A 14,309-nucleotide genomic window follows, 5' to 3' on the forward strand; every position below is an offset into this window, starting at 1 on the left:
GCAGAGATAATGGCATGTGTTATGTAAACCAGGTAGCGTTACACACGGAGATCTTTTTACTGCTATCATAATGCCTGTTAGAATCAGAAAGGGAACTGGAAGAGGGTATTTTTCTGGAAGAGTGTAGCATAACAAAGCTTATCATAAAAATCAGAAAGACAAATTAAATTTAAAATATCCACAAGGTTCTTATGTAGCAAACATGAAAAAGTAAAAGTTACGTTAGCAAGCGATTAGTAATAGGAACTTCAAGCTAGTAAGAGATTTATATATATTTACATATAAATATATAGAGGATGAATTTATTCGGGGAGTGCTTTCAGATATATCTGAAGTATATAATAAAGGAACAAAGGAAGAAGTTTGGTCAGATGGAGCTGTATTTGTTGTGTTTTTCTATTATTCACAGAGGTAACAACTACCCTTCTACAGCAGTTTTTAGATAAATTTCAAAACGCATTCAGAGATTGCGAACAAAGTCAGTCACAAACAACCCACTTGCCACAAAAGGCCTGTCTTTGTTGTTATTACATGTCTGGAGATTTTCTGATACAGGCTGTGATCACATTACTCATTGCAATAGCAGGAGGCACGCAAGGGAGCTGTTCAGGGAGCATCTGCTTCACCTGGCCAACAGGACCCAAACCTGGAGGCGGATGCATTTTTGGTGAGACCTTGCCAGGAGGCAGCCTGGGGAAGTCACTGCAAGTGACCCCTTTGTGCCACTCCAACAAAGCCATCTGGCCTGTGGGACCCATGTGTGTGAAGCTCTGCTACAGCCAATGTGAAAAGGTCCATCTTTCAGCCTTCCAGAGAACAGGAGGCAAGCGGGAGATGTGACAGCACTTCTGCCCTGCCAGGGATCCAGCACTGAGCGCAATCCAACCTTCACTGCCTGACCAGAGTGACCCAGGCACAGGACAGGAGTTTGTGGTTGCTGGTACACCGTGTCAGAGACTCCAGTTTTTTATTTTGGAAAACTTTCAGTGTCTCCATTTTGAACCTGCAAATCTGAGCTGAGAGAGAAGGTATTACAATAATGCTGACACCCAAAGAGTCAGAAATAGCCAACAATTCACTCAGAGAGTTACAGAGAATGAGAAGGGGGATGGGAAACAGTCTTGCCTTATCAGTGAAACAGGCATCATAGCTTTAAAGGACTGCCCCTGAACAGAGGATCACCTGGGCTTTTATGCAGTAGTCTGGGGTCATCCTGTGAGTGTTCAGCTCTTGCTGTGTCACCTGTCTGTCTATTGTCACTTGTTGCGTCTCTTGTGACCTGTCTGGCCACAGGTCCCGTGCCATGTATAATGCAAAGAATCAGTGCCAGTTCACAGCCTCTTGATTCCAGTCACTGTGGAGACTCAACCACCACTGGCCACCAACTCAAGAATCCCACCAACTCAAAAGAAGCGAAAGATTGAGCATGAGGACTAATTAGCATGAGAAGCAAGACAATCATTAGAAGGTAAAATACTAAGAGGAGAATTTGCCAATGAACTGTGATTTTTTGCTAAAATGTATATTTAGTGTCATTGAAATGGACTGCCCATGACAGTGGTGGAGTCACTGACCCTTGGAGGTGTTTAAGGAAAGACTGGACTTGACACGTAGCGCCGTGGCCTAGTTGACATGGTGGTGTACAGTCATAGTTTGGACTCTCAGAAGTCTTTTCCAAGTTAACCGATTCTGTGATTCTGTAAATTTTTGAGAATCTGAGTTGACTGTGTAACACTTCCACCTTGCACCCTGCACAGAGCAAAAACGTCTCCTGTCTAAACCGGGCCCTGTGTCTGTGTTTAGCGTCCCTAAACTGGCAACAACAGCAGGTCACCCCGAGTAACTTCTGCCAGCTGTGCCCTAGGCTTGTGCCAGCTAGCACCACGCTGTCCATGAACGTGGGACAGCACTGGCCACGGGGGACAGCTCGCAACCAGGAACGCACTGTCCTGCGGGCCAGCGCCGCGGCAGGAGCCCGCACGGGCACTGCCCCTGGGATCGGGGCGCGCCATCCCTGGGATCGGGGCACGCCATCCCTGGGATCTCGGCGCGCCATCCCTGGGATCGGGGCACGCCATCCCTGGGATGTGGGCACGCCAACCCTGGGATGTGGGCACGCCATCCCTGGGATCTCGGCACGCCATCCCGGCCAGGCAGCGGCCGCGCCGCGCACGCGCCCGCAGGTGCTCGCGCGTGCGCCTGGGGGTGCCCGGGCGGCCCCGCGGGCGCGGCGGCGGCGCGGGGGGCGCGGCCCCGCTCCGGCCCGGGCCCGGCGGCGCCGCGGTGCGTACGGTTGCTATGGGAACGGCGGGCGGCCGAGCGAGGCTGGGGCCCTGCGGAGGCGCTGGCGGGTCCCGACCGAGTGCCCCGGGCAGCGCCCGGTGCCCCCGCCGGCCGTAGTGCTCGTCCCTGGGGGTGCCGCCTGGCCGGGCGGGGGCGAAGGGCCGGACCGTGCGGTAAGTCGGGCGGGAGGCTTTGGAAAGCGGCCGGAGACTGATAATTCCTGTGCCGCTTCCCGACAGCTTTCCCGTGCTCGGGAGAGAGGCGTGATTGCCGGGTGTGGGTTGGGACAGCGTTTGCTCCACAGGTGCTGCTTATTTGGGGGGATTGCTCTGGGACGTGTTTTCCCACGGCTGCGCTGGAAAACTCACTCCGCTGAGAACTCGGCTCTCGTAACTTCGTTCTTGTTTCTCATTGATAGTGATTTCTCTGCGTCAAAATTTCACCGGGTGAAAGTGCATCAGTTGTGATTGGTAAGTTTCAGTTAATCAGAACTATATCTAATAATAGCAATTGTTTACATTTGAAAGGAGGATGTAGTGAGGTGGGGGCCCAGCTCTTCTACCGTGCCTGCAGTGAAAGGAAAAGGCCTTAAGCTGAGACGGGGAGATACAGATTAGATATTAGAAAAAGAAAATTCACTGTAAGGATGGCCATGCACTGGAATAGGTTGGCCAGGAAGGTGATGGAGTCACCAGCCTTGGACGTGGTTAGGAGGTGTCTGGGTCTGGTTGATGTGGTTTAGGGTTATGGGGCAGTGCGGGGTTGGCTGTTGGACTTGATGATCTTAAAGGTCTCTTCCAACCTCAGCGATTCTGGGGTTTTTACTAAACCTGTACCTGTGTACTAACTGTTCTAGAGATTTGCTAGGGCAGACAGAACATGGATTCGGATGTCAGAGAGCAGAATGTTCATAGCCTGAATAAAGGGCTTTTCCTCACTGTACTTAGTGATTGCAAATACACCCACTCTGCACCCTAGCCATTAAATGACATCACTCTTGAGATGGGAAAGAGAATGGCAGAGCCAGTGTGGTGCCATAGCTGACGTGGCCAGCCATGCTTCTCTCATCTTGATTGAACTGAGATAAGACCTGTGAGAGTACAGCTGTTTCAGTTCTGGACATTGCTGGGACTAGTGTGTGGATCCTGTACTGCTATCTACTGCTTTAAAATCTTCCTGTACAGCAAAGACCAGACTTCTGGAGTAAACAACTGGGGAATAAAGACAAGAGCCCCAGTATGGCTTTTCACACTGTTGTGATACTCTTCTACCTCACAGCAGAGAGAGAGGAGCTCCTCACTTGTCCAAATTAAAGACTACTTGGGAAATGGTGACCGTAGTGAGAGACAAGATCTGTGTGTACCAGTTATGCTGTCCCCATTGATGCTGCAGTCTTCCCTCTGTTTCCTGCTGGGACTGGGGAGCAAAATTACAGAATCACAGAATATGCTGAATTGGAAGGGACTCTCAAGGATCATGAAGTCCAGCTCCTGGCCCTGCACAGGACCACTGCCAACTGTATCAGACATAAGACCTACAGAGAAGACCTTCCACTTAAGGTCAAAATTCTGGCTCCCATTAGCTGGGGGAATAGGGAATGATAGTCCATCTTGCTTTTTTCAGTGAGAATGGACTGTATAAATTTTTCTAAACAGACAGCTGCAGTGGAACTCCTTACTGTTTTTTTAATCACATTGTAATAGAGGGAAGAGTAAGGAGTATAGAGAACAAAATTCAGTCACAGTGAAGACAAGTAATATATTAATGGTAGTTGGAAATATTAAAAATACTGATAGTCTCAGGCTCCTGATCTGTTTCTGAGGGTTTTTTAATTATGCATCATTTAGTGAAAGAGTTGGTGCAGTTCTCCTTATCCAATTTTATACTGGATATGCAACAATGACAGACACTGCCAGAATGTGCAGGCTCTCAAAGAAAGAAGCAGCTGGAGAAGTTGGACTGCAGAACAGGAAGAACTGAACTAAGAAACTAAGGATATAAGTTTTTTTTTTACTCCATAGTTTAGAAATAACCCAGATGATGGTGTCTGATCTACTGTCAGTGCATTGTCATAAACTGTGTGAGAGAATAGAAGTTACCAGATGGTCTGAGTCACAGTGCAGAAACATATTTTTGTTTTTAGGTAAGTTTGAAAGCAGAAGAGGAATTTTGCATGCTGTAAGACTCATGATGAGTTTGCTGTAAAATGACAAGGATGATACCTACAGAGAACTGCACCATGATAGTGATAGGTTGTGGGTCTAGGGGGTGATGGAGGAAGTCTGTCACTGCCCACTGCATTTCCCAGAAACTACAGCAGGACAGAATTCTGATTGGAAGTCTGGGTTTATAACTTACATTAGTGTTGTCTTTCTTTGCTTGTGCTTGGGGTTAGGTTGGGGAGTTGTTTCTTTCAGAGGAAAAAAATGGATTGCCTGTTCTTCCTTGTCTTTGCTTATGAATTGCTGATAACTGTGCTTCAGTTACTGATAACTGAATGATGCCTCTGACATATTAGCAAGCTGCCCTTGGTAAGGTTGATAATATGTGTCGGGTTTTTCCTAAGTTGGAAAAACCTGTCTCTTTGCAGCATATAATTGAATTCCTTTTTTGGCTGTGGTGTTTCACAAGTAACCAAGTGTCAAGAAGCAATTTTTCTATGGAATTGTAGAGGACCACATTTGGCCCATGAAGCACAAGGACATATTTTAGTATCCTGTAAAAAAACTGAATGTAGATCCTCCATGTCAGATGCTTTCTGTTTTTGAGTATTTTCCTACAGAACTGAGGATTAGAGGAAATGCAATATCGGTGTCCCTTATTTTCCGCTATTTCAGCACTGTCTAGGATTTACTGCAGTAGCATAACCAGTGATGAATTAATAGTTTGTAATTTAAAACTAGCATAATATTTTGTGCCATTCACATATATTTTCCAGTGTTCTTTCTGTGCAGTATTTTGCAGAGGAATGCAAGCTTCAAAGACTGAAAATAGAAGAAAAACAGAACCATTCTACTGGCTGTCACTGGCAACGCCTAGGACCAGTTCTGAGATTGTAAATGAAGCCAGAGATGCTCTACAAACAGTAAAAGCTCAAAGACCATTCACACCTATAGATGAACAAAGGAAACTTTTTGGGTCTCAATCCTCACAATGTCATCAAAATAGACGCCCTGTATATTTTAGGTACTGTGGCTTTAAGATGTTTTCAAATATCCTTTAGCAGCAAGAGATTTGATTCTCTAATTATGCTTCCGGTGGTTATTTTCCCTGTGTTAATCTGTATTCCTAATCACATCCTTTGCCTTCTTCTAATGATCTTTACTGTTGGTGTTAATCTACATGTCCAGGAAGTTTCTCTGGATTAGAGCTACCAGAGGCAATCACTATGCTAGTTTTTTTATGTGTAGAATAGTATAAGAAAATAGTCTGTTAGTTACCTTTTCTTGAGACAATTGAATGCTTTTAATTGAGATAGTCTTCAGCTTTTTTCCTAGAACATGTGAAAGCTTGCTTGTTTCCTATAACCTATGTGCTAGATCTTTTTTCAGAGCCTTGTAATATCTTTTAAATGTGAAATTTTAGGTCCTGCAGTTTGAAATGCTCGTTTTTAAACAAAGTTTTTACTACCTCAGAATTATTTCTAGGTGGAGTTTTGTTACCATGATGTGCTCTTGTCACTTTTTCTTTCTTCCCTTTTCCCATATTCACTGGCAAAGGGAAGAAGCATGCAATTTAAAAAAACAGCTGATCACACAACTCTGGATCTGCTTTATTCTAACTGTGTGTCATTTCTTCCTTAGTGTTGATACATCTGGTTCTGATTCGTCTGAATCAAGACCGAATTCTGGTGTTCGTCTAAGTCCACTGACTCATGTAAGTACTCTGGAAATAACTCATGCAGTACTGATATAAAAATATGTGTCTTGGTAGTGTTAGGGAAAAATGGAGGCTTGGGAAAATTTGGGAAAATGGAGGCTTGTTGTAACATTTGCCTGAGACTTTATAAGTCAGTTCTCCCCAAAAGAAACCTGGAAATAATTTAAATTACTTAAATATTGCTGTATTGCTTTGTGATTCAAAGTGATATTAACAAGAATTGGAAGACTGATAGTTGAGTCAGCTTTCTTTCATGTAAGTTTACTAAAATAGGTGAAGTTCATGAGCTTGAACATGTGCCAACAGCGTGCTCTGGCTGTTAGCAAAGTGGCTGATGGTATCTGGGGCTGCATTAGGAGGAGTGTTGGCAGCAGGTTGAGGGAAATGATCCTTCCCCTCTACTCAACGCTGGTAAGGCCACACTTAGAGTGCTGTGTGCAGTTCTGGGCTCCACAGTACGAGAAAGACGTGGAGCTACTGGAGAGAATCTGCTGAACAGCCCCAAAGGTGATGAAGGGAGAGGGAGACATGAGAATGTTCAGCCTGGAGAACACCGAGGGAGGACCTTATCCATGGATGTAAATACCTGAAAGGTGGCTGCAAAGAGGATGGGACCAGCCTCTTTGCAGCAACTGGACCAGAGGCAGAGGGCGCAAACTGGGACACAGAAGGTTTCCTCTGAACCTCAGGAAACAATTTTCTGCTGTGAGGTGACGAGGCCTTGGCACACGTTGCCCAGAGATCTTCAAAAGCTTCTTGGGCAAGGTCCTGGGCAGCTGAGTTTAGGTGGCTGTAGTTGAATACAGGGCTTGGACCTCCAGAGGTCCTTTCCAACCTCTTCTGTGGTTCTGTGAACAGTAACTTGAAGGTAACCACGTTGCTTTCTATTTGGCTTGCATTTCTATAAAATGTCATGATTGTAGTTTATTTCAAAACAGATAGACATCCTCTAAGAACAACTTTTCTCTCTCTGCAAAAGCTGTGAATTGTTTTCAATTTATAAGTGTATCTGCTCTTTCCCAGTTTTTTAATATTTAGTCTTTAAATATAACATTAAGTCACGGCTGTTTGTTTAGTACCAGAGATAACAAAGCATGCTATAGCAATTAAATGTGCTTGCTGCATGCATTGCTTTTTCCAGACAGGAACCTTTAGGAAATTCTTTAGGAGATTGGGGGAAATATCCAAGAAATTTTATACTTCAGTAATTTGGATAAGGGAATGAATTTACAGGAATCAAGTTTAAAAATTCTGAGCATACTTCTATTTAGATTAAGTATATCTACATTTGGATTTCAGAACTGGTGTTAAATTTTCATGTATTTTGTAAGAATGGAAAAAAATTAGAGAAAAGTACCGATCAGTGCAAAATCTGCCTTTTTTTTTGCTTTATCAATGGATATAAGTTAATACACTGTAAATTAAGTGTTTGTATTAATTATGGTGGTTGTAAGTAGTCAGTCTCACCTGTTGGCTCCTTAATACTATGGACAGCTCTGAAGGATTGGCTGGAGATTTTCTAGTGGATTCTTTATTTTAAGGAAATTGGTATTGATTTTAGAGGTCAGTGCTTTTATGTAGGTCAAGAGCACAACAGGTCCTTGATACTAGTGGTTCAGGGACTTGTTCACCTCCTCCAAGATGCAAGACACTGACATAAAACTAGGGCTTTCATGTTTCTGGATCTGCATGATTTGTCTCAGTGCGATAGTAGTGCATATGATGTGAACGTATTTGGAAATACCGTTTTAATGCTCAAAAGCAAATCAAAGAATAGATGTGTCTCTAGAATTGTTAGCAATAGTCATTGGAACAATATTTTCTTTGATAAGTAAGCTTGCTGCAGACGTAGTTAAATTGAGTACTTATGAGGAATAAATAATTCTGAGTTTTACTCAAGCTAGGTTTTGTTTTCTGCACCCCTGAATGTTGGCTTTCTGTGGTGATAATGGTATAGATATCTGGTTTGTTTAGCGGAATTGTATCATTAGATTCAGGACATGAAAATTTCTTAATGAGCAAGCCAGCGTAACTTTTCTTCTATTTTGAACTTAGCCCTTTTTTAGAAGTTATGTGGGTTTGGTTTTTTTTATTTTTTACTTAAATGAAAATTAAGCTATCTGTGCTTTTGTTTAAAAATCTTCTTTATTTTTGTCACAGAAACCAGTAGTAATAATTTCTGAAAAAAAAGATGATGCTGCTTCTGTTTTCCATCCAACACCTCCTGCTGATGCTGCAGAAGTTAGAAAAGTCAGCAGTGCTGGCAAAGGCTTATTTAGAACACCATCTCTGAAAGATTTATTCTCTGCTAAGGTGGTTCCTCTGGATCAGAGTAAGAATGTTTTGATACATATTATTTGCTAGAAAGATTACTGCATGATGGGTTTTAATATTGGTAATTACATGAATTATTAATACATTAAAGGGCTTGTGTATCATTTCAGTGTGAATTCTGGAAGTATTTAAATAGGTTTAAGGCAGTTTTGAAACTATGGTTTCCCAAAATGATGCTGGCTTGCACTACTGAAAATGAGTTGAAAACTACTCAGGTGCTTCTTCTTCCTATAGGTTTCCAAGTAATGGAATTTTACTGAAAGTTGTCATGAGTGAGTAAAATTAACATTAAATGCTGACATGTTTGAAGAGATAATGAGGTGCCATCATCTAAGGAGATTCCCTGACGGATTATTGAGCCTAAAAGGAGGAATAAAAAGGAATGATATGTCTTGACAGGCCTCCAACTACATCATATTTGTTGTTAAGAGTTTCATTAGTGGAGGTTTAATAAAGGTCACCAAATATGGGATTTAAAAGTAATTTTCTTGAAGATGGGAAATGGCATCTTGGCTTCATGCATGTGTGCTGGGACTCTGTCTTTATTTCAGAAGATTCATTTATAATGTCAGTTCTTACATTCTCTGGGATTGTTACTTTATGTTATAAACGGAATATTTCACTTTTTACCTACTAAACTTTACTTCATTTTTATGTATTTATTCTATAAATATATCTTTATGTAATGTATCACTTCATATAGCCTTAATAAGCTGATGTTACTAATTGAAGAAGTTGAGAAGCTAGTGTATTTGTAACCTGCCTTGGTCTCTTCCCTTTTGGGGTCATGCAAATGTAATGTGAGGGGTTTTATTTGTGCCTTTTTCCTGAGTTCCTTCATAATATTCAGGTCCTGAAATACAGTCACTTTTTTTCTCCAGGTACAATCCACCTATTTGTATAAAGGGAAATAAAGAAGATGAAATATTAAAACTTTAAACACAACCCCAAAAGACTTTAAGAAATACTGTTCATAAGAAGACATTGACTACCTTACTCTTAATAGTCTTAAGCTTTCTCACCTTTTAAATTGATACAAGCAAATTTTGATAACATAACATGACAAGCAGTGATTAATAACACTTGAACAAAATGTGTTCTCTTTGACTATTTCAGATGAAGTGAAACTTGAAGAGCCACCTATGATGATGAATAGTCTTGACAGAAGTAATAATAACTGCTTAGCAGAACAAAAGTTGTACACATCATTTAATGATGAGAGTAGACAATTAATTTATAATGAACATACCAGCAGATCAGGAAGTGAAGACTCCATGGAAGGGACACCAGCAAACTTTTCCCTTCAGCTGCAAGGAGAAAGGTCAGCATTGGTCAAGTATGGTAATGTGCATCTTCCATACAACCTTCCTCCTAGATACTCAATTGTGCAGATATCAAAGTGCTTAAAATTAATGGTATTTGAAGATAACATTACATATGCTTTAAAATGAAACTGTGTTTAGATTATTAGAAAATTTTACATTTCTTGTTTTAGGAAGTTTCTACATTCAGAAGGCTAATTTGTAAAATATTGTTGGTAGAAATTAGTTCGATGTGATTTTTTGATCATTAACATTTCAAAACCAAGTCTTCTAATCACCACGTGTAAAATCCTCAAATTTAAATTTGATGTGTTTGCTTTTGTAGTTTAGTCCTGTTGTTTTAAGGTGCTATACCATCTTCACTTAGCTTGACAGATGAGTAGAGCCATGCTTTTAGTTCTGGTATGTGATCATACACCAAAACCAGGCTTAAATTCTTAAGCAATAAAAGCAGAATTTTTTGTGACTTTTAATTTTTAGGGTTTTTTTTTTTTTTGCATGACTAAACAGGTGTAAGAGATTAATGAGACTGACATGCCTGCAGTCTGTTTTTACTGGACCTGGAATATCATATCCATTCTTTAATTCATAATCAAGTCATTTCTTTTTCTTTTGATTCAGATGTGAATTCTTGCACAAGGAGTAATAGTCCTGTGGCACTATGTATAGTTGGTGTATCAGTTGCTGCATTAGCAGTCAGATGAGCAACTGTTTTGTGCTAGTAACATTGAGAGATCTGGCAATCTCAGCAACAAAGAATGAAAAGCACTGTATTTTCAAAACACATCCTTGTAAAACTTGTTCACTATTAAAAATACATATTTGCCAGTAGGTATCTTCTTTGTAGCATGTTTGTATGCTTAAGGAAAAGCTATTTCCCTGGGTGTTCTTAAGCACCTTTGATATTAAAGATTATGTTCTTAACTTTATAAAATGAAAGGCCTTTCATTTACTAACTTGATGACAGCGCTTAATAGTTTAAGAGAATGTTGTCCATTGAGGCTGTAATAGTAAATGATACATACCAGAGCTATCATCGGACTCTTCTATATTAAACTGTAAGCAGGATTTTAAAAAAAGATAGATTCTAAAAGAATGAAGACTTGTTGTAGCAAAGAAAAAACTCCACGAGTGTGGAGGAAGAATGAGAAAATAAGAGCAGAGATGAAAAATGTAGATGAAAAAAAGAAAAGTTAAGCACCAAAGAGAATACTTTATGGCAATATAATTTTCTCTCTTTAAAATCAGTGATCTAATAACTTCTTAGATAAAAACTAGTTGGATTATCATACTACATAAATTACTGCAGTTTGAATTTTATTTAATAAAGGTGTGGTGTGAAGTACTTCAGTGTTACAGTGGAAATGGATAGTTCCTTTTGTGGAATATGCATCCTGCTGTGTTCAGTTCTGCTTTCTTTTTGGGTTGCTCTTTTGGTTGATGATGTCCAAGTGCCTGTAACAGGAAAGGGTCAGTTGATACTTTTGCTAATTCAAAAGAATGATCTTCCTTCTCAAAACTTGGATGTATAATTGAACAGCTAACCCATTAGGCATGCTTCCTGTCTGTTCAAAATTGTACACTTCTCCTTATAAGAACAAGAGCTCTGAAAATTTTGGGGTTTGCATTTTTGTTACTGGTGCTTTTTGCAGTCACAAGTCTTGTACATCAGTTAAATTAGATCTCATATTACTGGCCTTAACATAATACAAAAAATTGCTTTCCAGTATTGTTCTGACTAGCTTTCTCCAAAATGGAAGAAAAATATAACATTCCTCCATCTTTCTGTGTTGAATGCAAGATCTGTATTTTTGAATGGCCCATTCTTACCTCTCCTGTGAGTCCTCTTCTGTGTACTCGAGTCAGAGTTGGTTTTTGCCAATACTTAGGAAATGAAGCTTCCTGACACCATTTAGGTGCTCATATGGCTTAGAGCACCACGTATATCTGCAGTGCTGCAAGATGCGCAAGAATACTACAAAATGCTTTCCCTTTAGCCACAGACAAAGGTCTCCCATCTGTATCAGCCCAAGCAGTTCATGCTATCATGTGATTGATGGATGTGGATAATCTCAGCTGCTCTTAAAGGTCTTATCTTCTTGCTAAGACCAAAGAACACATTGGTCCAGTGTTTGTGTATGATACTACACAAGTCAGGCAGACCTTGTTCTGTGTGCTTGGGTGAGTTCAGAGATGTCATTCTTCATCTGACATGGCAGTTGGAAGGTTCCACAAACCTTGCCTTCCATATAGTTTGTTGAGTTTGGTTTTCATGATAGCTGTATGTAAAAGGCTCCAGAACCATAGAGGGGTCATTGCAGTGAGAGATTTGGCATTCTTTCTCAGTAGAACATGTTTACTAGATGATTGTAAGGTTAGATTGCATCTGGTTCTGTATCATGAATACTTGAGGTATCTTGTATAGGGTTACAAGATATTTTCTATTGAAAGTACATTGCATTCAGGAGTAATAGGATGAAAGCTTAAAGGAATGTCAAATCTTTTACTATCTAGTGTCCTGTCATTTTCTATATGAAGCAGGTGTCAACTTCAATTCTGTATTGCAGTGACTTAAAATCCTTACAGGAATTAAGCAAGAGGATTGTAGATATAGCACACTTCATACAGGGGGAAGCATGGGACTTCCTACTCCCCTTTCCCTACAGTTCCTATACATGTACTGAAATAACTTCCCTAATGAAACCATTTTTCTGCTAATGAGGAAACAGTAGAGCATGGCAGATTCCTGCCATTAGTGCTATTATATTTATTTTAAAGACAACAGAAGGGAGGTATTCTATTCCAACAAGAGACTTGATCACTTTCTGTCTCACATTCTTTTGTTGTCCCAAAGACTGAAGAAAAGAATGAACAGTGCTAATGAAATCACAGCTGCCTTGTAAAGGTACTAGGGGGAAAAAAGAAAATGACCTTTTGAGGGGAAAAGCCATTTGCCATTTTGTTTGCAATTCTGTTTTGCAAATAACATTCTAGATGTAATAGAATAGGTATATTAATTGAAGCAGATTGAATTTATTGACATGTTGCCTCAGGAAAGCTAGGAACAATTTCTGGCAATCATAAGGAAGCTCAGTTTTGTTTACATCTTCCTCTAACCATTGTGCCTTGCCATCTATTGTGATTGCTATAGAAGTGAAACTTCTAAAATGTTCTCTGCATTCATATATTTCAAGAGAAGTGTCAACAGTGATGGCAGATTTGCTGATGAAGAGCAACAGTTTCCCGGGTGTGAAAGAATGATGATTTTTTTTTTCCTACTCCAAATTTCTCAATATTCTGAAAGCTTAGATGTCATTCCAGGACTTCTTAAAAGCAGAGGTGCCTTGAGTGAGGAAGAGTTTGGAGGCAAACTGTTCGTTCCCAAGTGGCTTGCTCTTTTTTATAAGTGAGTTTTATAAAGAGCTACAAAAGGATTAGCAGGTACTGTAAAGAAGATATACTGTGCCCTGTTTTCTCTCACCATTGCTCTCTTTATTAAATGCCTGTTTTATAGTATCCTTGAAATATATTCTTCTTCCATGAGAATAGTTTCTCTTTCTTGTGCTTTTTTAGAGTTTTGGAATATTTCAATAGAAAATGATAAAAGCAAAGAATTAAATGATGAAGTGAATCATACATTCATAGAATAGGGTGGGTCGGAGGGGACTGCTGGAAATTACTTCTCCATGGTTGCTTAAACTGCCTTCACATCTGTGCTCAAAATATACATTCTTTTTCTCTTCAAAGAAAAGGATTCCCACAGAAGGGAGAGATTTTTTTCCTGAGGGGAACACCCATACTGTTTTGTTCTGGGTGATATTTTTGAATGGTGTGGCTATTGGTTTGAAGTATGCTGACTCTCCAGACTTTTTTCAGTATTTTTATCTTTTTGGGGTTTTTTTTAATTATGTATATTGACAACTTTTGGCATTCTCATAAAGACAGAGAAACAGGAAATTAACCTGCTCCCAACTAATCTTTATCTATTTCTGCCTCAGTTCCACTGGCTATTTGAATCACTCATTTTGAGTGGTGGGAAATCCTTCATAGGTGGAGCTTTCTACAGTGTTTTCCAGATTGTGACACCTACCCTTTCAAGAAGGTGCCTGCTTTGGTATAGGGTTAAGGGATAGTGAGAGATCACTGGGGAAGAAGAATTCTTTTTTTCAGAACTTGTTACAGACTTCTAAGGAAAAGGGTAAGAGGTAACTTTTATCTCTGGTCTCTTAGCTCACAAAAGAGACAGTGGAGTTTAGGCTCATTTTTTCCCTGTACTCTAAAGACTCTTTCCACTCTAGCACTTAGTTTCAGGCCAATATAATCGGTCTCCAAATCTGGGAGATCTAGGTCTTGAGAGTCCTTAATACCAATTGAATTGCAATTCTGGAATGGGAAAGTGTGCCACACAAAGGGTAGAGAAGAAATGTCAGTTCAGTCTAGGTAGACCTGTAGTAACAGTGGATTTAAATTTATTTTCTCTTTAGAAATCCA

General features: G+C 40.3%; 1 protein-coding gene across 1 annotated transcript in view; it reads left to right on the top strand.

Moving 5' to 3' along the window:
- The first annotated feature begins 2,226 nt into the window (after window positions 1-2,226).
- The window catches only part of ARMC2 (armadillo repeat containing 2), a 70,477-nt gene continuing 58,394 nt past the window's right edge, over window positions 2,227-14,309 (top strand). The window contains exons 1-6 of the mRNA XM_084203130.1: window positions 2,227-2,456; window positions 2,702-2,753; window positions 5,238-5,469; window positions 6,087-6,159; window positions 8,323-8,494; window positions 9,613-9,817. Of these exons, the coding sequence (XP_084059256.1) occupies window positions 5,252-5,469; window positions 6,087-6,159; window positions 8,323-8,494; window positions 9,613-9,817 (668 nt within the window). The 5' untranslated portion in view covers window positions 2,227-2,456; window positions 2,702-2,753; window positions 5,238-5,251. The remainder of the gene's footprint in view (window positions 2,457-2,701; window positions 2,754-5,237; window positions 5,470-6,086; window positions 6,160-8,322; window positions 8,495-9,612; window positions 9,818-14,309) is intronic.

Source organism: Fringilla coelebs, assembly GCF_963513975.1.
Source record: "Fringilla coelebs genome assembly, chromosome: 3".
In the NCBI taxonomy this organism is placed as follows: domain Eukaryota; kingdom Metazoa; phylum Chordata; class Aves; order Passeriformes; family Fringillidae; genus Fringilla; species Fringilla coelebs.